Genomic DNA, 24263 nt, shown 5'->3' with positions numbered 1-24263 from the left:
AAGTCACTTCATCCTGCTTGCCTTAGTTTTCCCACCTGTAAAATGAGCATCTAAAGAAAATGATAAAGCACTTTAGTAATCTTTGCCAAGAAAACCCCAAATAGCATCATGAAGAGTTAGATATGACTGAATAACAACATGGTAGCTTTTACCATATTTCTGTAAGGTACTAACAGGAGCAGTGAAAGGAAAGGAATACAGCAATTCCTTCTTAGGAGCAAGAATAGTTCATCATCCATGGCTGTAAAATATGAAAACCACCCATGAAAATGTGGAAAAAAATCACTCAATAATGGAAATATCTTGTGTACATGATATCATCCTGATGATGAAGTAAATGTTTCATTCTTTAGCTGGTTATTCTTGTATAGGGACAAAGAGCCTTTAAGGATTGGAGATAGTAATATCTGCCATAAACCATTAAATAGAGTCTCTGAAATTAAAATGTATACCAAAAATATCTTTTTTTAAAGCATGAAAACTAGTTTAAGCATAAAGCTAAAGATTAAAAAAAAAAAAGTGACTCCTCTTTCAGCATTTACTAAATTGCTTTTAAATAGGTATTTATTGGTCCAATGTGTTCTATTTATTTTTATTTTCCAGAATTTCTGAGATATCATTGGAAGTAGCTGAACAAGGAGTTATATCAGCATTAAGTCCACGAGCTCGCTTGATTGAAAAATGTGACTGTCCCCCAGGTTATTCTGGTTTCTCCTGCGAGGTATGTATGCTAGCTTCTTCTGAATGACTTGTCTTTAATACTTATCAACTCTATTCACTTAGTGAGCTCCAAACTTCCCCTTCTAATTTCACCTAAATCAATCTTATTTCCTTGAAAATGCCTAACTTTATTTCCTTTGATCATTCCAGAACAGCATAAGTCTAAGGAGCTAAGGGAGGAGGGGAAAGAAGAGGCTAGTTTGATGAAATCTGCTAAGAGAAACCTTGGTCATATAGAAAAGGTTTTTGACAAAGTTAGAAAGTCTTGTAAGAATATAGAAAAAAAGATGCATGGTTTCTTAAAAAAAAAAAAAAAAAAGACTCAATTACTCTAACTTGTCTATTCTTCAAAATCACTCTCAAAAAAGCTGGAAAATTTTCAACCATAAATTATATGCACAGTGTGTAATTATAACATAGAATAATGAATTTGAGTCTAAATGTTTTTAGAGGCCATCTTTCTATTGCCTTCATTTTACAGATAAGGAAACTGAATTGCAAAGGTTAAGCAAACTGGACTGGGTTACACAGCTGCTAAATGTCTAAGTAAGATTTGAATTCAGGCCTTCCTAATTCCAAGTCCAGTTTCTTAATCATTATACTATACTGAATATTTTTTTTTTGAAAAAACATCTTAGGATTTATAGATCTAAATGAGTTTTATATCTTTGAAAGAGATTATGCCCTTAACCAGCAAGGCTACCGTTGGTTAAAATAGTTTTCAGATACTTCTTTGGAAGTTTCCCCCAATACTTACAGCACATTCATTTAAACATCCTCAGTGAAGAACTTTCTATTTTCGCCAATAAGATTATATACTTAGGGCTATAAGGGACCTTGGAGGACATCTAGTTCAACTTCATTCATTTTAAAGATAAACTGAACTTGACTCAAGGAGTAATTTGCCTCAAGGAGTAACTTGCCTGAAGTCAGAATGCCTTTAAGTGTAATTGCTGGGATTTGAATCAGGATCCTACTCCAAATCTGATGGGGTTTTTTTGAGTGTGATATTTGAAAATCAACAGGAAGCTCTTAGAGAATATAGCCTGGTAAATAAAGGTCATCATTAAAGAACTGGAATTTAAGAATACTTGAAAGGACTAAGCTCTATCAATTAATAAACTATTTTTTTTAATCCAAAAGCAAAGAAAATAGAGGGAGGATCTTTTTTTTTCCTTTTTTTTTTAAATTTCAAAGTAAAGATGACAATCAAATTTTTGCATTTTTTTGAAATTCCTGATCCCTCTAATGTTAAGCTTTTGGTGTAATGCTACATGGGATCAGAAAGTAAGGTGCTATTCTAAAGCAATCAGTTTGATTTTCTTATGTGATATAAGTTCTCAAAAGAAAAGGAGTGCTGAAACTGTTTAAAACAGTAATGGCGTCATTAGGACTAGTGTACAGCTTCCTGGAGAGTCTTAAAACTACAAGAAATCCTAGCCATAGGTCACTAGGGCTTGCCCTGATTCTTGTGTTTTGTCATCAAAAGACCCTCTGATCTCTGGATATTACCCATCCTAATAAGAGCAAATTGGCAGCTTTTGCTACTTGTTCCCTTCTTGAGATTAAATTTAGATTAAATTCTTTAGAGTCAGCATCTGCTGAGGTAAAAATCCTCAACTCCTATTCAGTCTTATTTTTCTACAAGGCTGCTAAACAGTCAAATTATGTCATTCCCCCTCACTTAAGAAGCTTTATTGAATCCTTATTTACTCTAAAAACATAAACTCTTCTGTTTCAACTTTAAAGCCAATAGTAATCTGGTTCCAACAAATCTTTCCTGGCCTTTTTCACCTTACCCTTTCCTCCCTAACAAATACACACACACATACATACTCGCAAATTCAACACAGATCAGGTAATGATGTTCACTGGAGTGTGTGGATATGTACATAGCATTTATACATATGCATATACACAGAAAGAGAATCTGTGACATTTAATCTTTCACTTATAACAGCTAATCTTTTACTTCTTATGTTAATTGGTATGGTACTGTCTCATACCAATTAGCACAGCAAGAGGTAAAAGTCAGCATGCCCAAACTATTAGATATAGAACTTATGATTTCCTTGACTATATTTGACATCAAATTGAAGTACTTATGTTATGTTGCCATTAACTGTCAATGTGACTTGGATGAGCCAATTCCTGTGTGTCTCAGTTTCCTTATCTGTAAAATGAGGGATTCAGACAAGGTGATCCAGTTCTGACAGTATAATTACCAATCATTGTTAAATATATTGCAGAAAGTAGGAAGAGTTGACCTTTAAAGCCCTACTTTATTTATATTAGATTTCCTTCTCTGGATTTATATGAGAATAATATTTAGGTAAAAAAAATCTCCAGTTGCAGATTCTTTTAATGATATTTGCCTTCTCTTCCAGTTTCTTTAATATTAGAAGTCCACTTTACCAAGATAGGTTTTGATTTTTTTTTATCAGTGTGTTTATTGGAACATGCTATCCCAATAATTTGTGTAGTTTTTCATAACCCCAACAATGTATAAATCAACAAAAGTAAAATGACAGCAAAAGATGATTAGTGAAGAGAGAAGGCATAGGAGTCATCTTGCATTAGGTCATATGACTATTTCATGTACTTTCATATAGACCTATATTTTATATATAATAATATAACTAATTTCTTAATTATGTTATTCTTGGGATAAAAATCAGTCTCATAGAATAATACTTCTGAGATACTTCTATGATCCCTTGCCTTTATACCATTATGATTCTTATTTATAATTCATCTCATTTCTAAAGAGTAATTATCTAGGCATAAAATAGAGTCATCAAACCAAGGGCTAAGGACAAATTTTGAAATAATACAGCCTATTTTGAGAGCATGGGCAATGAGTCATGAGTGAACCAACCAATATTTTTACTTAATATATTACATTTTAAAGGCATCAATATTCCTATGCTGTTTATTTCATTTTCATGAACTAAAATGGATTTAAGGTAGGAAGATTAAATGTTAGGATCATGGATTTAAAGAGGAATGAACCTCAAGAGATCCAAACAGTTCAAATCCTTTCTACCATCCTTCTCCCACCTTTCCCTTCTTCTGATTTGACAATGAAGCAATAGAGGCCCTAAGAGAATAAGTAATGTGCCTAAGGCTACATTCATTGTCAGTGATAGTATCAGGATTTGAATCTAGATTATTTTAGTTTAAAGCTAATTTTCAAGACATGAAGAAAAGTCAGGTAATCAGCTGGACATCCATTAAGTTGATGAACCTAGAGTGTGAAATCATATATAAATTTTCACAACTCTAAAGCATAAGGACTATTTTGTTTACTGTACCATAACTTTAATTAAATACAAATTGCCATGATCTCAGTTTGTATTGTTACCTTTAACATGCAATTAAGGAAATTTTTATAATCACTTCCATTCTTACAGAATGAAAATATTTGGCCACTAATTCTTTTTAAGGCTCATTGTACTGCTTAATAATAGAATAATATAAGCCAGATTCTGAATACTCATTTGATTCTTGATTAAATCACGAATTCCAAGACATTGTTCTCTTAATTCCTCAGAAGACAGCAGGGATAATGACCTCCATTAAAGTCTTCCTCTAGTGCCCCTCTGTGGCATGGAGGTAACCTATCATTCTCAAAAACTGTGCCACAAAAGTTTTAGTTTTGGCAGATCCAACTAATTAGAGAATTTTCTATTGAAGGCCTAGGTAGGAACTGTCTATCAATTACTGAAGATTAATCTACTTCATTTCATAGGTGCTCCTCACCATAACACTACACATAGGGTAGTCTTTGATTTTTTACTTTTTTTTTCATTATCTACAACAGCTTTCTGAAGTCCATTGACTGAAAAAGAGTAGGATTTTGTCTTATATTCATAAACAAACTAAGGTCATTGAAATTGAATAGGGTTTTGTCACACCCATAAATGAACTACCTACATCAACATATTCATTACCTTTGAAATATTGAAACATACAAAATCTATCAATCTTTTCCTGACTCCTTTTTCATCAATAATTTTCCCTATTTTCCTCAACTAAGCCTTCTATTGATATAGAAAACAAAATCATTTGAATTTTATTATCCTTCTTTGTCTCTGCTTAGCTTTTTTTTTTTGTTGTTTTAAGACAAGTGAGAGTAGTAGTGACTTGCCTAGTGTCTGAGGCCAGATTTTAACTCCAGATCCTCCTGACTCTGGGGCTTGTGCTCTATCTATTGTATCATCTAGCTATCCCATGTCACTAGTAAGAATTTTAATAAGTAATGGTGAAATGTGGGCAAAAAAAATTGGGAAAATGGTCCTAATATTACATAACCTGAATAATTAAGAGCTGCCTGTATTGAGTTGAAATAATTCCCAAATATCACACTTTGACCAAGATTCTGGAGGGTAGGATATACATTATGACAACTTGGACTTAACCTACATTATTCAAATCATCTTTCCACTTTAATTATATAATATCCTATTTGAACTTTACTTTTCAGTGAGAAATGCCAACTTTGAACTTCCCTTCCACCACTATGCTATTAATCTTCCAAATTATCCTAGTGGTGTTTTCCAATTCCTAATGTCTGCTCATATGCACATAGATAGTTAATTACTTTTGATTGGGACAGAAAAGGGGCTGGGCATGGTGATGAACTCTCAAAAATAATAACTTACTTTGTCTCTCTCAACATGATTCATAAAGCAATGTATATTAAAAATAAACTTACTACAATAAAAAAGAAAAAAAAATAATAAATTACATTTATATATCACTTAACTATGCATGAAGCTCTTTACATATGTTATGTCATTTGGTCCTTGTAAAGAGATGCCATTATTGTCCCAGTTTGATGCTCAGAAAAGTCAACCAGCTTTCTGTAGGAAGCCAAAGCTTGTAAATATCTGAATAAGATTTGACTTTAAGTCCTACTCCAAATCTAGAATTTCATTCATTTTAACCTGTGTAGGACAATAAAAATGGAATACACAGATCAATAGCATCCACTTATGATACCCACATTCAATTTCACTATTTAATAGTGTCTCCCCTTTATGAGACTGGTCTTTCTATTTAATCCTTGCTGGAAGGGAATTACTTAGGGATTGATACCATTCTGGTTGGCACCAGAACTTTGACCTACTCTGATTCTGACTACTTTGTCCCACCCCCTCCAATCCCAGGGTAGCATCACATTTATGGTAAACTTTGTAAGGATACTTAATTGGTCTTAGCCCAGTGCTGCTCAGAACTCTGGGACTCAACAGATTCACCACCTCCAGTCTCTTTCTTATAGAGACCTGGACATTATTCAAGCTTGACTATTATAAAACCATAATTTTCCTGTATTGAGCAATAAGGCAAAGAGAAGAATGGGTATTGGCTTAAATTATTTGCATAGACTTTGCTGAAATGGGTGTTTTTGTCCCCTGAAGGGAAGGGGTAATTCAGACTCAGCACTACTTCAGCTCCTAGTCCTCACCAGCTCCTCTGAAATGGAGGCATCAATTCAGCCTCATTAGAATTTTTCCTAAAGTGTGATAAAAACAGAGAGAGAATCCTAATTGAGTGTTTAATTGAAGTGATTTAACATTAACTAAATCAAAATAAACAAGAATAATACTATTTATCTCTTTTCCTCTTTCCAAGAAAGCTCAGGATACGGTCTTCAAATTCCCATTTCTTTTTCTCAACTCTTATAATCCAAAACCAAATCTATGCCTATTATTGAGTATCTTACTTAATGCTTATTCTATTATTTTTCTTCTTTGCCAGGCAATCACCTTCTACTTCCTAATGGACTTTTAAATTACATCCAGTAAATAAAGGGAACTTAAGTCAGCAGGGATGTTGAAACCCAATGCTATCAAATCTAAAGCTGGCCATGAAAGTATTGCTTCTCCCAAGTCAAACCACTGATTTGTGAATCAAAGATCACTAATAAATATAGCAACCTCAGCATGTTATGAGTGGCTAAACCAGAAACAAGCCTGTTCCTTATCACCCATTCAGAATTGTAAACTTTCTGAAAGCTCTATAGACACACTGATACATTTACATAATAAAACCCAAATGAAGACAGAAGATTTGATTTTGTACATGTCAACTTTGCCAGCAGTTTTCTATTTACTCTCAGATTTTTATTGCAGAGTGAAAAAACAGATGAGGGATAGATAAATTTTATCTGGGGTGTAATAGTCCCAAGACACAGAGTGCTTTTATTATTTGGAATTCCTTATCGTTTTTAAATTATCATCATATAAATAATGCAACTATAAAGACTTGTATGTATGTGTGTATGCATGCATCCTTACAATCATTGGACATTTGTTATCCATTAAGCAGAATACAGGCAGATGTTAGCCTGTCATATGTGAAAAAACATGCTAAAGACAAGGGCAACCCAATTTTCCCTTTTTAGTTCATATATAATTTTATTTAAAAGCAAACTTTCTCAAGAAAAGGACACATACTTAGATCCATAGCTTGTGGGTTTAAGTATTCTGTATCTAAATGAAGGATTTTGGGGACTGAAATATTACCCACCTGGAGACTCTCTAGGTACCTTACTGCAACATGTGCTCTGATTTGAAATGGATTCTTATATTTTTATAAAGAGAATTGCCCATAGTGCAGCTGGAGGTATGTCATTCTTTTCATAAGCTAGAGGACCCAAAGCCTTCTAAAATGTGCTTCTTTTATCTCTCCTTGCCTGACTTACTTTCCCTGCAGGCTTGCATGCCAGGATTTTATAGATTGCCTTCTGAATCTGGTGGCCGGAGACCTGGACCAAGCCTAGGCACCTGTGTTCCATGTCAGTGTAATGGACATAGCGATACCTGTGACCCTGAAACGTCTATATGTCAGGTATTAATCTATGACCTTTCTTTATCTGTTTACACTGTCATTTTTCTTCATGTAAATGATACTGCTGCCTTACACAAGCCAACACCAGGGAATACATTTTAATCTTATTTTTGTTTAAGGAAGGATGCAGTCAAGGACATTTAGCTTAAAAGTGACTTTTCCTGACTAAATGATTGTCCCCTGTTGATTTTCTTGCATTAAGAATTCTAAATACATTGTTGTTTTCTGATATATTCCTGTATTCAGTGGAAAAATAATGGCTTACACCAAAAATATACAGCTAGTGTAAACAATAATCACACTCTGAATTTTTATAACTTCAACCTTCAAGGAACTTATAACTTATTCTATAGGCATTACCTCATTTATCTTCACACCAGTCATATGAGGCAAGTGGGGGATCGCTATTATTATCCACATTTAATAGCCTAGGAGATGAAGGTAAGTGACGTGGGAAGAATGGAAGTGTATTTCCTCAATCTGATTTCCATATCTTATTCACTAGACTATAATAAAACTATGTACCCATTTGTAGTTAGTTTCCTACTAAAATTGTTTTTTTAATTGTTTTACTGTTAAAAAGCAATTATTTAAGAATTGCTATATACTCAAAAAACCAGAATGTATATAGAGACTAGAGTGATACTCTTGAAGGCAGAAAGACTTAAAATCTCATCTTTGGCACATAAGGGTTGTGTTACTCTGGTTAATTCATTTAATCTCACTTTAATCTCATTTAATATCCTGAGATATTCTCAAAGATTTTACAAAACAATTATAGGCTTGCATTGATATAGGGAGTTTCCCAGGAAAGAAGAGTTCCTAAAAGGGAATTCTTTATACTAATGAAATCCTAGGTCTAAACCAAAAAAGGAAAGAAAGAAAAATTCCTGATACTGTGATATTATTGTTCTTATAAACTTGGTCTTTCTTTTCCTTTTCCTTGGAAATATGGAAAGAAACTGAATTGTTGAAAAATATGTAAGTTCTTTCTAATGTTAGAAACAGCTCCTTTCCCCTCAAGCTACCCATTCCTAGTCAGCAATCAATGGGTACCCCTGTGTCTTGCGGATAGTAGTCTACAATCTTATCCTGGAAATTGATACATTTAAATCAGGGTAAAAATGAATTTAAAGTGAAATGTACTATCATTGCTATAACCAACAGTATAACCAGAAATTTTATATTAAAGAAAATTATTTTTAGCTTAGATAAAATATTAAGAAGAAACTGAAGCTTGGAACAAGTTAAAGATTCTACAAAAGAGCCAAGATCATAGATTTAAAGCTGACAGGAGCCTTTAGAAATCATTTATTCCAAACCCTTCCTTTTACAAATAAGCACTCTGAGGCAAAGATAAATTCTTGGCCAAGGCTAAACAAGTAATAGGTGACAAAGATTAAATTTGAATTCAAGTTCTCTGATGCCAAATGAAATCATCTTTCTATTATATAATACTACCTCCTACTTGGGGAAAAGCTAGATGGTAGATAGAATGCCAAGCCTGGAGTCAAAAAGAATCATCTTCCTGAGTTCAAATCTGGCAAATAACTTCACCCTGTTTTTCTCAGTGAGAAGGAAATGGCAAATCAGTATATCATCTGTGACAAGAAAACTCCAAATGAGGTTACAAGAGTTGGCCACAACACACACACACACACACACACACACACACACACACACACACACACCCTTCCTACAGCATGTCATGAAGGTGACCTTATAATAATAATTAGCAAAACGGATCCCCTGGCATACTTTATCATGCCAAAAAAAATAAACAAACAAACAAACAAAAAAACCTTCTAATAGGACCTAGTCCAGATACCTTCTTCTCTATGAGAACAAGATCAAAGAATTATCATCATAGACTGAAATAAAGGAGATGATAAGGGGTAGTGTCAGGGGGATATTAGATGGGGGAGTATAGGTAGCAATTGACAACAAATTGCATCGATTTTTCAATAAAGTATGAAGTATGGCTATCAGTTCAGAGGGTAGGGGAGAATTTGCTATTTCAGACTTGAAAAAAGAACAGTTGGAACAGTCACCGTGGTGATAGAAAATTGATTACGGAAAAGCAGAATTACCTTATGTCAATGTAGACCCACTTGAAATTGGATCATACAAATTTGTAGTGAATCCTGTCAGCTTAGTTGTATGAACTCTTCTATCTCCACTCACCAGCATAATAGTAGCATAACGGGAGCCGATGACAGAAGTCATCTAATCCTGGGTTTGACAGGATATGAACGGGTAGAACAAGGAAGCAATACTTTCAAGAATAGAAAATAGTATATAATTGAATTGGTTCCCCAAGAGATTGATATTGGAAAATGAGAAGAGTATAACTATAGCAGGGAATAAAAAAAATATTGATCAGAGTGGAAAGACTGGAGGCTGAGGATGAACAATAAATTTAGGAATATTAAGGATGATAGTGAGATGGAATGATAGATATGATTTATAAACGAATTTGAAAGGTCTTTAACATGAAAGTAGAATTCATATGGGTGATGGAAAATTCAAAGGTGGCAATACCCATATGTATGAGTGTGCTGAAGAGAAATAAGTAGACTTTGGTATTGGGTAGACTAAAGGAAAGTTAAGATATTTGAGGGAATATCAGGATGTCCATCTTCCTATTTGAGGGCATCAGTTGAGTCAGAAATGAAAAATGTAAGCAAAACATAGAACTCATTGAGAAAGGAGGGGGAATGTCCTGAGAATTAATAGATAATATTTCTCAGGATCTGAATTGGGTTATAAGTTTGAAGAAAGTGTATCTCAAAGTAGGAGAGATATTGTTAGGAATAATAGTATTATAGGAAGAGGTTGGAAGTTGCAATTGGAAACCAATATTCTGAGTCCCCCATTAAACCTGATGAGATGTGAGTAAAGATACAATGAGGGGGAGATGAAAGAAAGGAATCCAAGTCCTAGTGAGCAAAAAAAAAAGAGATATAAAAAAATTAAGTGTTATAATGATTATGTATGGTCCATAGAGCACAGTGGAAAAGGCAGGAAGATCTAGAGTGGGACATTTCAGCACAGGATTGAAGTGGAGTGGTTAGGAAGGAGGTCTTGCTTTTCAGCAGTCAGGGAGGATTTCAATATCATTGATTTGGAAAAGAGTAAGTCGGGAAGTATGCTCACCATTGGGAATGCATTCAGACCAGATTATCAGTAGATGGGAAGAAGTCTTATAAAGAATATAGGTTATTGGAAGTTTCCAAGTTTCATTCATGGCCAATCCCTCAAGATCTCAGCACATCTTCCACTTCTCTACCCTAGGAAAATAAGACAGTTGAGACAATTGTGTCTCAATGGTATCTGGAAGCTTGACTTCCTGGCAGTCAGAAATGCAGTGTATTTTAGTCCTATTCATTCAGAAGCCAGGGATATAAGATTGTTCTACCCTGGGGAGTCTTAGAGTCTAGCAAGAAGGCAGGAGTTGTGTCCTGGATATTTTGGAAGGCCAGTCCATTACCAAGTGCTTGAATCTCATTCTCCTGTATAATGGGAGGAGGATTCATACATTTCATCCTCAATTTTAACATATCAGTGGCATAAATGTTTTGCTTACAAGTCATTTTCTGTCTAAGGGAGAATAACCATGTTCACTCTTCCTCTGAAAGTCAGTGTGAAGGAGAAGCGTCAAGAATAGCATCATGATTTATGTGGTGTATCTGTGCACTTAACTAGAAGAGCTGATAAAGTTAACCAAGTGGGTATATGGGAAATGTCATAAAATATTCACTGTCCTGTAAAGTTTAACAACATTCACTCACTCCAAAAGAGAACGATGAAAAAAGTTGTAGATACAGGAGAGATGCTTTTGCTGTGATAGCACCAAACTCCCCTGAGTACTTTCATTCATATCATTTTTTTGAGCCATGTTCTATGTTATCTTCAGTGACTCTGGCTCAAATGTTAATACCAGTTTAGTTTTCAATGCACTGATAGCAAAAGCAAAAGGCTGACAACTATTTTTCAGGCCTCCTTAGGTCTCCAAGATTGCCCTTGTTTATATTCTAAGAGTGTACAAAACCATGCCATCAATTTGTCCAAGCTATGTTTTGCTTTGGTCTGATTTGCAAAGAGAAAAAAAAGTCCTTCAGAAATGCTTCCCTGATAACACATACACTTTACCTGTCATGCTGCTCTATAATTTCTCATTACAATTCATAGAGAAGTGTTGCTTATTTTAGTAGTGTCATCTCTTACATTGTGGCCCTAGGAGAAGGAATAAGTAGCCAATGTAAATGAGTACTTCTTTTAGACAGATGAATAGATATTTGTGAAGGACCATGATACCAAAATAAATATCAAAACGAAACAAATCATATTATATTGTTTACGATTCTACTATAGGGCTGTGAAATATGAACAGTGTGCTACTATCATATAAGGAAGCTTAACTAGTTTCATGTAAAGTGTAAAATAATACCTATAAAATAGCAGGAAAAGATTTTGAATATAGTAGCATGACCAGATAAGTAACACCAGTGGAAGAGAAGCCCTAGTATTCAACTTTGTTAGACTGATCATGTCTCAAAAATAAATAGTATGATTCCTAAAAAAAAAATTTAATTGGCTATCTGTGTGAGATAAAATATATCACTGGCACCCTCTTTGAAATTACAAATATTCTAATCTTGAGAAAGCTATCTTTAATTATAAGTTAAAAACATTTGACACTTTAAAAATTCATTATTATGTCTTTGTGAGTACACCTCCACCAGTGTAAAGCATAAACATTTTATCACTCAGTTGTATATTTCTGTGGCAAAAAACAAACATAAATTTGGTGGCAACACTTTTAGTGAAGCCACTTCAATTTTGGTGGAATGTAAAAAATAGAACCTTACATCTATAGTCATCACTCCTAAATAGAACTGGCTTTTTTAGTCAACAAAAGAGTCATACAAAATATCATGTCAATCACTTGATATATGTGAAAGATTTCAAGTTATTTGGATTTCTCTTAAATGTACATGAAAAAGATAATTTATTTCATGGACACTTTCTCAAACAATATCAAGATGTCATTTAAATTCAATATATGTAAAAATTTTAATGAGATAAAAGGAAGAATTAGAAACTGAAATCTTTTAGCTCAAATATAGAAGTTACATCAAACCAATGCATAAAGGAGATTCTTAGAAATATCTTTATTTCTTTACCCAGGCATGATTGTGAATATATGGCTATTAATCCCCTAAATTATTTTCCTTTTCTATTCTGATTCATACTTCATTTTTTAAAAAGATTATTGATCAATTTACCACTTAGGTAGGGTGGTACAGTGGGAAAAATACTGGATTTGGAGTCAGAGAAACTGGTATTCAAATTTTGGCATAGTTTCTATCTATGCTACATTAGGTAAGCCATTTTGTCTCTCCTTATTTCAATTTCATTATCTATAAAATAAGGTCATTTAGTTAAATTAAATGATCTCTATGTGATGTTTAAAAAGTTCAAGAGAGTTTCTGGGTAATTTAATCATTTTATTAATAAGGTCAGCAGATTATTAATAAAAGAATGATCATTTGGCCATCTCTCTTAGATCCAAGATCCCTAATGGCAGTGGAGATAATTTATATGCCCTTCAAAGGAGTATTGAGGAGGGGTAGCAATCAATTCAGATTAGTTAACATAATAATATAGGTAAGCTACATTAAAATGAAGGTCTTCAGATACATGACTTAGATCATTCAAATTTTGGTCAGAGACATCAATTTCTATATCACCTGTCTTGATGATAGGGAGAATCAACCTTTCCCTAGGCCTGTCTGGGACAAACTCAATGAGCAATACCTATTAGTCCATATTTATAATTTCTTTTACTAACTGATTAGATCTTAATCTGAGTAAATCTCTAAGAGAAATTTCCCACACTGGCTGGTTTCTGAATGACAAAGCAGAAAAGGGAAAAAACCTTGGTCTTAATATAATAATTAGTTATTACATTTATAAGATAAAAATTATCCCATATGAAAGAGGAGAAAGAAGAGAAGTCATTGGTATTGGGTTATCATGTATTTTTATTACAAGCCTATCCAGTGCTAACCCTACACAAACTGCATGATGTTTTGAGACAAAATTAACTAAATTATGATTTCCACAATTCATACAGTAACAGAATTTTGGTAATTGGAAGGAAGGTTATCTAGTCATATTTAAAAAGAATATTCAAATTAAATAAAAAACTGGTGGTCTAATATGTTTGAAAAGGTTGTTCATAATATTTTATTTGCTGCCCTGACCCTTCCCTTCCCTATAAAATGTATTTGCCACTGAAGACAGATTAGATTAAAAAAAAAGAATACATCACTACATCCATTTGGGTATAACTATATTAGTAATTGAGGCACATAACTTCCCACTTTCTTCGAATATTAGGATCCATACTGCAACTATGTTTTTTGCTTAGGCTCTGAAAGTTGGCTTAGGATAGTTAATTTAAATCAGAAATTTAGCCCATGAAAATCTTATTGGTATCTTTGTTTTGACATAAGACCCCTTATCAGCTTGTGACCAGCCATGCAATGAGTTCTTAGACTCTTAAGCTCAAAAGAATACGTTTCAATAAATCTCATTTAGTTGTATACAAGTTACCTCTTTTTATGCCCTAAGTTCAGTGCTGACTTACTATATTAACCCTCAGTTAGAAAAGTACTTGCCACTAAATGTAGGAAATAATATGGATAGGATAGAATGATCATAGTCCATTTCCATTTTAAGTAAAATCCTGTGTACCAATAGAATAACACTAATTCAATGGTAGAAAAAAACATCTAGGACCAAATGATAGAGCTTTAAAATTCTTTACATCCATCATCATAATTAAACAAGAGACAGCCTGGGACAGTAACCAAAGTAGACAAAGAGAATAACTCCACAGGAGTAAGTCATTTCATTCATGGGTCATCACTTTTGCTCATTGTCAATGCAGATACAATAACATAATTTCTTTTACTATTCAAAGCAGAAAGCTCCTTTGAACGTTGTTCATGTCAAGAATTACTGAAATACATTTGTCAATGTTAAAAAAAATTATCTGAGACAATCTAATCATTCCCTTAGACTGGAAATAGAATTGTCTTAACTTTTGTTAATATTCAGTATCAAATATTGTACCCCATTCTCCTTTATAGAACTGTCAGCATCACACTGCTGGTGATTTCTGTGAAAGATGTGCTATTGGATACTATGGAACTGTCAAGGGACTGCCAAATGACTGTCGACAATGTGCCTGCCCACTCATCACTTCTAGCAACAAGTAAGTGTAACAAAGAGAACTCCCTTTCCAAATTAGTGAAACTCTCTATTCTGTTGCTAATAGACTATGCCTAGGACCCAAATGGTTGAGGTCAAATAAGCAAATCTCAGGCTGGATATAATAAAATATTAACACTATTAATTATATAAAAGTATAACACATATGTAGTTATTTTTTCATAATTTTCCCTGTGTGATCTAGTTGTGGGTCAGTAATTGCTCCCTTTTAAATTAACATTTGAAAAAGAAAGAACAGCAGATGATGCATTTATAGAAAGGAGGTGGGCAAGAAATATAATTTACCCATGTGCTAGAATCTTTCCATTATAACATGAAGTAATCACCTAAAGATTCATCTTACTTTTGCATAATTGTACCTACCCTTTTCTATTATTACTGCCTTTGTTGAGTGTCTACATTTGTCAGTAGGTAATGCACAGAATAACTGAAAGCAGTAGCATTAGAAGATGAATATTTTATTTTATATTCCAAATCAGGGTAATCACTTATAAAACTGATGTTTGATGGACAAAAATTATCACCAAGTAAGTCTGTACTCTGCTCTCATAAGCAGGGAAGCTGAAGCAGTTTCATTTGTTGTTTCATGTGATCATTTAGTATTTATTTAGAGTGGAATCAATTCTCACATGTTTTTATTCATCTTTCCACTGAGAGTTTCTCTTCTTATTGATGAGGTAAATTGCATTTACATTCCAGAGTCCTGGAGTAGAATTCAAATCCTGCCTCACATATTATCTAGCTGTGTGATTCAAGGCACATCACTTAAAATTATGTCTTTCATTCTTGGTGTTCTTACCATAAAGTAAGGATGGTGATATAACATCTACCCCATACAAAATTCAAATGAGATAAAATATGTAAAATGTTTTTTGCATCCTTAAGATATTGTCAGCTATTATTACAAGATAGGCATTATGGTATAGTGGAGAGAGAACTAGTTCTGGAGTCAAAATAAATTGGATTCAATTTTTTGACTGACACATACTAACTGTATGACTCTAGAAAAGGGTCTTTTGTAAAGTTAGAGGGTTGGATTAGATGACTTCTAAAGTCCTAACTCAAAAATTCTAAAAATATAGATTTGGATTCAGGAAGATGAATTTTTCTCACTCCAGACAGCTCATGATTTACTAAAACACTGTGATGCTGTAAAGTAGACACCAGAGACGGGTGCAAACTACAAAATGATCTAAGTCTCCTCCCTGATATCCCTGCATCCTCAGGAACAGTTCATCATGGAAGCTGCTTCATCCAGAATTACCATGTGGGCCACTCTGATCTCTATGACCTTGAACTGTGAATAATTCTCTCACAAGTTGACTAGTTCAGCAAGGCCAGCTCTGGGAGCTGTTCATGGTTAAAGTTATATTAAGGCATACAGGCATTTTCTTGTTGGGGTAAAGTATCTCAATTTTGTTCACTTCATCCACAAGAAATTTCCAACTGCCTGGCAGTTCAATTAACACTAGATCCCCTGGGAACTATTTTTTCAGAAATTTCAATGTCACCATCACCTACATTACCAGCCATCAAAATGGGTAGTGTCATGAAAGCCTGAATTTATATACCTGATAGATAAGTCATGGCACGTGAACCTCTTCTACAAAATAAATCTTAAAGCCATTAAAACTCAACCAGAATTATTAGAATTAATCTTCTAGCAGCAGGTATGAGCTGTTCATACTCAGGATTAGTTCTCTGCCTTCCAAGCAGGTAAGACACTGTTCAGTTAGAAGGTTAGTATCAGATAGGGTCCTGAATTGTTTTAGTTGTTGTTCAATCATTTTTCAGTTATGTCTGCCTCTTTGGCGCAGACATTTTTGTGTAGCATTTGGAGTTTTCTTGGCAGAGATACTGGGTTATTTTGTCATTTCCTTTTCTAGTTCATTTTGTAGATGAGGAAAGTGAGGCAAACAGGATGGAATTACTTGCCCTATATTCCATGATTTAATGGATATCTGAGACCAGATTTGAATTCAGAAAGAGTCATTTTCCTGAATTCAGACCCAATGCTCTATCCACTATGCAACCTTGCTGCCCTGAACTATTACTAACTAAACAAAAACCCATCTATATATAGCTAACAAATCAGGCAGAAGGCACAATATAGGTTGAAGACAAAAGCACAGGATCAAAAATTCACAGGAAATAAAACTCATGGAGAAAACTAGCAATAAAATCTATGGTCTCAGATGTTCTGTACAAGTGGCTAATAAACCAGATGTCTACAAGGATATTAATTTATCCTTCTAGGTATCATTAAGATACCTAATAGGGTGAAACTCATGATTGAAATATGATTATGGAAAGATATATCTACTTCAAATAGAACACAATATTTTTCAAAGGAGGTAATAGAATTATGTGATTTTTTTTTAATTTGCACAAATGTTGCCAATGTATTTCCTGTTTAAGGATTAGATTTGACTAGGTAACCTGTAAAAGTCTGTTCCAATTATGAGATTGGTTCTGTGATTCCTAATAGTAAGATTTGATGAATAATATTCTACTCCTGCTACAATGGGGCCAATACAATAACTTACATTGTTTTTTTGTGAGTGTAATGCATGTACTAATATGTACAAGAACCCAGTGGAGCAGCTAATGGCATTGCTGCAACATCTCTGATCCTAGGGAAACAAAAATGTTAGATTTCATAAAAGATTTGCCCCCATCCATAGAGTATTATGCCATATTAGTGGCAAGAGACACTCTTAACAAGAGGTCCCCTGTATGGAACCTGTAGATTCATAAAGAAAGTGTCTCTCTGTGTGGTATGCCCTCCAGCAGCAGCACCCATTTTATTTCAGACTTCTGAACTGTTCACAGCCTCTACAGCAAATATGTCTTTTCATTGCATAGTGCCACTTTTCTGATACACAAACAGTACATAAACCAATCCTTAGAAAAGTATCTTAAATGCTGTACTTCCTACCATTAAGATAATTGTGCCATTATACTCATGTTATACCTCACAGCATTTGTCCACCTCAATATATTCTTCAATATTAGTTATTTCCACCTATAGTTTCACTTCTGCATTCTATGTATCACAGCTCCTATGATCATTAGCAACTTGTAAGTCTCAGTGTGAGAAACGTATACCTTTGGAAATAAAGAACATATAAAATAGAGCTTGATTTATCATTTTGCTGCCTGCTTAGATGTAAGAAAGTGGAAGTAAAAATTTTAATAATAAAAATTAATCTTAAAAGTAGATCATTAATTTTTTTCAAAGAGCTAATCATTAAACATTTACTGAGTTCACACTACAAACAGTCAAATCAGTACATAAATTAGTACAACTGAATTCCCAGGAAGCCATTAAGTATAGAAAACCAGATCTTCTAGTCTTTCCACAATCTTTATATCATCAGATCTGCCTAAAATTTGAAGAAAGTATGATAGATAATTGACCAATAATTGAGAAAGTCATTCCTGTGACCAATAGCTCCTCACTCAAAACCCAGTCTACATTCTTTACTACAGAAATCTCCACTTAATCTTGAACTCTACCTTCCTCATCCATCACTGCTCATTATGATGGATGGGCAAGAAGAATAGTGTCAGTCAGCAGACATTTATTTTTACATGCTGGGCACTATGCTAAATACTGAGGAATACTAAAAAAGGCAAAACAGTCCCTGGACTTTAGAAAAGTTTATTCTAATGAAAGGAGACAACTGATAAATAATTTGATGCATGGAAGCTACATAGATAGTACCTGTAACCTAATCTGAAAAGGGAAAGTTTTAGCAATGTGGAGGATTGGGGCAGCTATAAATAGTACAATGGATGGACCTCAAGGCCTGAATTCAGGAAGAATCATCTTCTTGAATTCAATATTACTTCAAACACTTAGCTATGTGAACCTAAAAAAGTCACTTAACCTTGTTTGCCTCAGTCTCCTCATCTGTAAAATGATCTTGAGAAAGAAATATCAAATCACTCCAGGATTTTTGCCAAGAAATCTCCAAATAGGGTCATAAAGAGTTGTACTGAAAAATGACTGAGCAATAAGGGAAAAGCCCTCTTCTATTAGATGGGATTTGAACTGAGTCCTAGAGGAAACTGAGATGGACATGAGGGGGCAGAGCCCTTTAAGAATGGAGAAGAGCTAGTACAAAGGTCTAACAGTGGAAAATGGAGCATTATTTTCAAAGAACTTATAGAGCATTATACCTAGATTAGAGAATATAAGACTACTGTAAATGTAAACAAAGTCCAGTAGATTTTATACATTGTCTAAGACATTGGCAATCTATAGAAGTAACAAGGCTACTTCTGATATATAATGGCTTACATTGGTATGGGTACAAAGGCAGGGCAAGTTAGCCAGTCCAAGTTGCCTTTGCTTCAGAATTATTGACAACTTTCCACCAATTCTATGACCATAGATGCTTAAAGATCTCCTAAGGATATGGTGTATGATCCCACCTTTCTATTGATATCTTTTTTTTTTCTTTTTGGCAAGGCACTTGGAATTAAGTAACTTGCCCAGGTCACACAGCTAGTGAGTGCAAGTGTTTGAGACCAAATTTGAATCTCAGTCATCTCACTCCAGGGCTTTCTACTGCATCATCTTTCTACCCAATCCATCTGTCTAACTGATATGGGGCTTTTCAGGAGAAAGGGAGGCAGAATAGACTCTATTCTCTCTCACATGAACACAAGGAGGTAGGGGGATAGGAAATACTAGAAAATGCTGCAAAAGACCCAAATTTTGGCAATTGAACAAATGTTCAACTTCCTGGTTCTCCAACAGTTTGTGTCTTGGTCTTGTACAGACCATTTGAATTATGTGCTCCATAGAAACCTTTTCTGTTTCATTTATCTTGCCCTCCTTCCAACTCAAAATCCAACTTCTCCCTCGAGCAAAGAATTGCCCTTTTCTTACACACTACCTGCCTAACTATATCAGACCTCCTTGAGATTAGGATTTAACTATAGAAATCTTTTTTTTTATTTTATTGTTTTTATTTATTTTTATCTGGTTTTGAAAAATGTTAACCTCACACAAGAGATTATTTACATGTCTACTTTCATAACTCTTATTTATAAGAAAAAAATAAAACCAGATATTGTATGATACGTAATTCCAGAAGAACTACAGAACTCTATACATCAAATATATAAGAAGAAGATGTTCTTTTAAGAGCTGTGGAACAGGCATTTATTCAAAAGGGACAAAACCTAATTATGTCTCCCTTTCTAAAAAAAGCTTAAGTTGTGAGGATTTATTTTTTAAATTAATGATCACTCAGTTTCAAACAGATAAGCTGAAAACCTAGATGGAATGAGTTAATTATGAGTTTGTGGATCTGTTTTTATATAACTGAAAAAATGTGTTGAATAATCAGTTTGTGAGTTATAGATCAATTTGTTTACATTTTTGGCAAAGGTATAACTTTATTACTTATTTAAGCACTATTGATTTAATGCATTATAAGTGAAATAAAGTAAGACGCTGACTGCAGTATACCAATGAAGAGTTCTGTAGCTTTTTCAGCACTAATAAGTTTAAGCAGAAACTGCATAAATAGAATGGAATTGGGAGCATTGCACCATTTTGCTACCTAACTACATGTATTGTTTTCCTATATAAAGACCTCACTCTTCAGGTGTTTGTCTGTTAAAGCAAAAGCCAAAGAAACTGTAGCTTCTTTGCCAGGTCCCTTTATATATCACAATGCCCACATTTATACTTCTGTTGGGGGAGGAGCTGAGAGCAAAACTTATCCAAAACAGAAACATGTTCTTCCTCATCTCTCCCTCCTGTCTTCCTTGTATTCTCTCAAGTCCTAACTAAAATTCTATCTTCCGTAAGAAGTTTGCCCTCTTAATACCACTAGTGCTTTATTCTGAAATTATTTTTAGGATATCATGTACATATTGTATTTGTACATAGTTTGCAAAAACGGCACTACCTTTTTGCCTTTTTTATATCCTTAAGACTTACTATGATGCCTAAAACATAAGAGGCACTTAATAAATGGTAATTGACTGAATGGCATTTTCATCCAGTGGTATCAACTAGGATAGTTATTTTTTTAATGAAATAACAAGAAATCCTAGAACAAATCTGATTCAGTAAATCTGTGGTGATATAAGCATACTTTTGAAAGCTGCAAAGTAGAATGTACATGTTCACAAGTACAGGGTGGAGGAAGCATGCCTAGACAGGAATGTGAGAGATCTGGTCTTATTTATTGGTGGATTGCAAGCTCAATATAGTAAACCATGCCCCAAGGCAGCTGAAACAGCTTAAAGTAAATTTAGGTTGCAGTAAGAAAAGCCTGACATCCTTAAATTCAATAAATAAGCATTTATGAAGGGCTGGTGATGTGCCATGCACTGTGCTAGATAATGAATATCAAGAAAAGAATTAAATGGTCCAGAATAAAAAAGGCTAAAATCCCACTCTATCCTGCATTGATCAAACTTCATCTGAAATGCTATGTATAGTTTTGGATGCCAAATTTTTGGAAGGTTAGTGATAAAGTCAAATACTTGGTGAAAAGCAGTAAGAATATTGAGGGGTCTCTACTGAAAACCAAGTAAGGATCAAATTGAAGAAAATAGTCATATTTTATCTGGACAAGAATTGTTTGAAAGAAAGGAATGTGACAAGATAGCAGTCTTCAAAAATATAAACATATGTTACCCGAGGATTCTCCTTGTTCTACTTGACTCAAGAGTGAAAAGAACTGGTAGCAACGGATGAAAGTTACAGAAAATCAATTTTAGTCTAGATAAATACAGAAAAACTTTGGAGTAATTACAACTATAAAAACCTAGAATGTTTAGGCAGCATTGAGTTGTGCTTTCTAAAAGGGTCATGCTTTTTTGTGCATTTCTGGTATAAATTAAAGAACACTGATGAGGCTTACTTTGAAGATGAGAAACACTTGACTTGATGTGAAAAAAATTATTTCATAAACTTTTTCCCTTCTTTCTCTCACCCTGTACCTCTTCAGTTTTAGCCCTTCTTGCATCTCAGAAGGACTCGATGATTATCGATGTACAGCTTGCCCACGTGGATATGAAGGCCAGTACTGTGAAAGGTAATAATAAATGAGAGAAACACCAGAAAGATCATGATGTGGAACTGACTTGATAAAGAATCAGAATAGAAATATAAAGTTCTCCATGTTCATCAGTGACTAATAGTCACCAATCAGTTATATGCTCTCAACTTATTGATAGCAATTAATATATTAATATTTAGCACTATGACAAAATACAAATCATATTCATGCATTGATCAAATATTTATCATGCACCTATGATATACAGAGCCATGTGCTATGTTCTAGAAAGGAGGCAGAAAGTTTATTGTTTTAATCGGTGGTTTAAATAATGTTTTTAAATATATACATATTCATCTCTGTAGGAAAATACAACTAATTAATTCATTTGATAAAATTAATTATCTATATAATATAAATATTGTGATATATACTATCATATAACATAATATGATATAATAATACCTATATACAGAACAATATGTCATGTGCTGAAAGGGAGAGAAAACTTAAATAAGGTAATATCCTTTTATTCACAAAGATAGCAAACTAGCAAATATTTGTATCTTTTAAAAGTAGCTCAGACTTTTCACAAACATTAATAATTCCTAAGGTGGTTATCTTTAAAAGGGCTAAGGCCATTTAAAAACTCTGCAAATTAATAAAAATGAAAATCTAGCCATTTAATAGGATTATAAAATTATAGATTTAATTCTAGAAGAGATCTCAGAGGCCTTCTATACCATCTCCCTAATTTTAAAGATAAAGAATCTGCCCAAACTCATACAAAGTCAGAGGAAGGATTTGAACTCAAGTCCTCTGTGCCTCCAGAATCAATGCCCTTTAAAGTATATCACATTGCTTCCCTATTAGGCTTGGACTTACCAGGAAATCATTGCTGAAAATAGTGAGAGAATGTTGAATTTCAGAGTTCTGCAATGTAAAATAGCCTACTTTTTGTCTAGCTCAAAATGTAGACATTATTGGTCAATATTTTGACAAGTACAATATCTTGCCTAAAAATGCTTAGGTGATGCAGAAGACAGAAGATCTAATTATTTTGTGTTTTCTCTAACATAATCTTTTTGAGATCCCCTTCTTCTCCCTCATCATATTTTCCTTTGATGGGGGTTTACAGGCCCAAATACAGACAATTTAAATTTTTAAGCCAGATCTGAGATTTCATTGGTATAGAAAATTCCCAGGGAAGAAATTCATGCTACCAATTCAAACCAACAATAGTTATTCAGCATATAATGTTGAAGAGTTCTGGGTTACTGAGAATTTAAGTGTTTTGGCATCAATTATGTGTGAAAGTTTGATTTGAACTCAAATTTTTTTGACTCTCAGGGTAAGTCACAATCCTCCTTCCTCCCACTTCCTCTTAGCTATCCTAGACTGTGGTCAGTTTCAATGACCATTGAAAAACTCAAAACAAATATTTCCTGAACTATAGCTGTCATTAGTGATTTCTATGCCGATTAATTTCTATGAGAACACTGAGCAGCTCAACCAAGCAACATTATATATCTCAGAAGGTTTTTGGATTAACTAATCATAGTCATATTTACAATTAAAACAGTCTTTAATATTTGGACTTTAAGGGTGCTAAATGTTTATCCTTCAAAGCCAAGTAAGAAGTATATATATATATATATATATATATATATATATATATATATATATATATATATATATATATATATATATATATATATATATATATATACATATATATATATATATATGTATATACATATATACACACATATGTTTATTTATATTTATATGTATATGCATATATATAGTATATGATAGTTTGTATTTACTATGTATGTACTATACATCTAAGAATTTAAGAATATACAGTCAAATCTGTTTCTATGCTAACAGAAGTTAACTTTGAGATGAATAATCCGAAACAGCAAATACTATTCCAAATTCACTCATGTTTGTTTTTACACTGCATTTTATAATGCATACCAGAATCTAATTTACTTTCTTCATGCTTTCTTACACCAATATTAATATTAAATTTATACACTTAGCATACCTCAATAAGGTAGTAGAAGAAAATTAATCTCTTTTAGGCCAGCCATTTTGGAAAAAACTACCCTGCAATTTAAAACTGTCTGTGAAAAGCCACATGTCAAGAGCTGCACCGAAGTGCTTTTACATTTTATGTATATTCTATAAATTGATGGCATTTTGTACTATATTTTTTGTAAATTTTTTAAATTGTTTTTGCCAAACCATTTGTTTTGGTAGTCATTAAATTTTACAATTAAAGATGTGCAATGTAATTCTCTGATAGAAAAATTTATTCTTATTCAAAATAATTTGTGGGGTCTAAGT

General features: G+C 33.5%; 1 protein-coding gene across 1 annotated transcript in view; it reads left to right on the top strand.

The window, feature by feature from the left end:
- Nucleotides 1-24263, top strand: part of LAMA2 (laminin subunit alpha 2) — a 784999-nt gene that overhangs the window by 590756 nt on the left and 169980 nt on the right. The window contains exons 28-31 of the mRNA XM_074309868.1: nucleotides 604-721; nucleotides 7441-7575; nucleotides 14736-14860; nucleotides 21858-21944. Coding sequence (XP_074165969.1) covers nucleotides 604-721; nucleotides 7441-7575; nucleotides 14736-14860; nucleotides 21858-21944 — 465 coding nt within the window. The remainder of the gene's footprint in view (nucleotides 1-603; nucleotides 722-7440; nucleotides 7576-14735; nucleotides 14861-21857; nucleotides 21945-24263) is intronic.

Source organism: Sminthopsis crassicaudata, chromosome 4, assembly GCF_048593235.1.
Source record: "Sminthopsis crassicaudata isolate SCR6 chromosome 4, ASM4859323v1, whole genome shotgun sequence".
Lineage (NCBI taxonomy): Eukaryota > Metazoa > Chordata > Mammalia > Dasyuromorphia > Dasyuridae > Sminthopsis > Sminthopsis crassicaudata.
The sequence above is the reverse complement of the archived record's forward strand: the minus strand, read 5'-3'. Positions and strand labels throughout refer to the sequence as shown.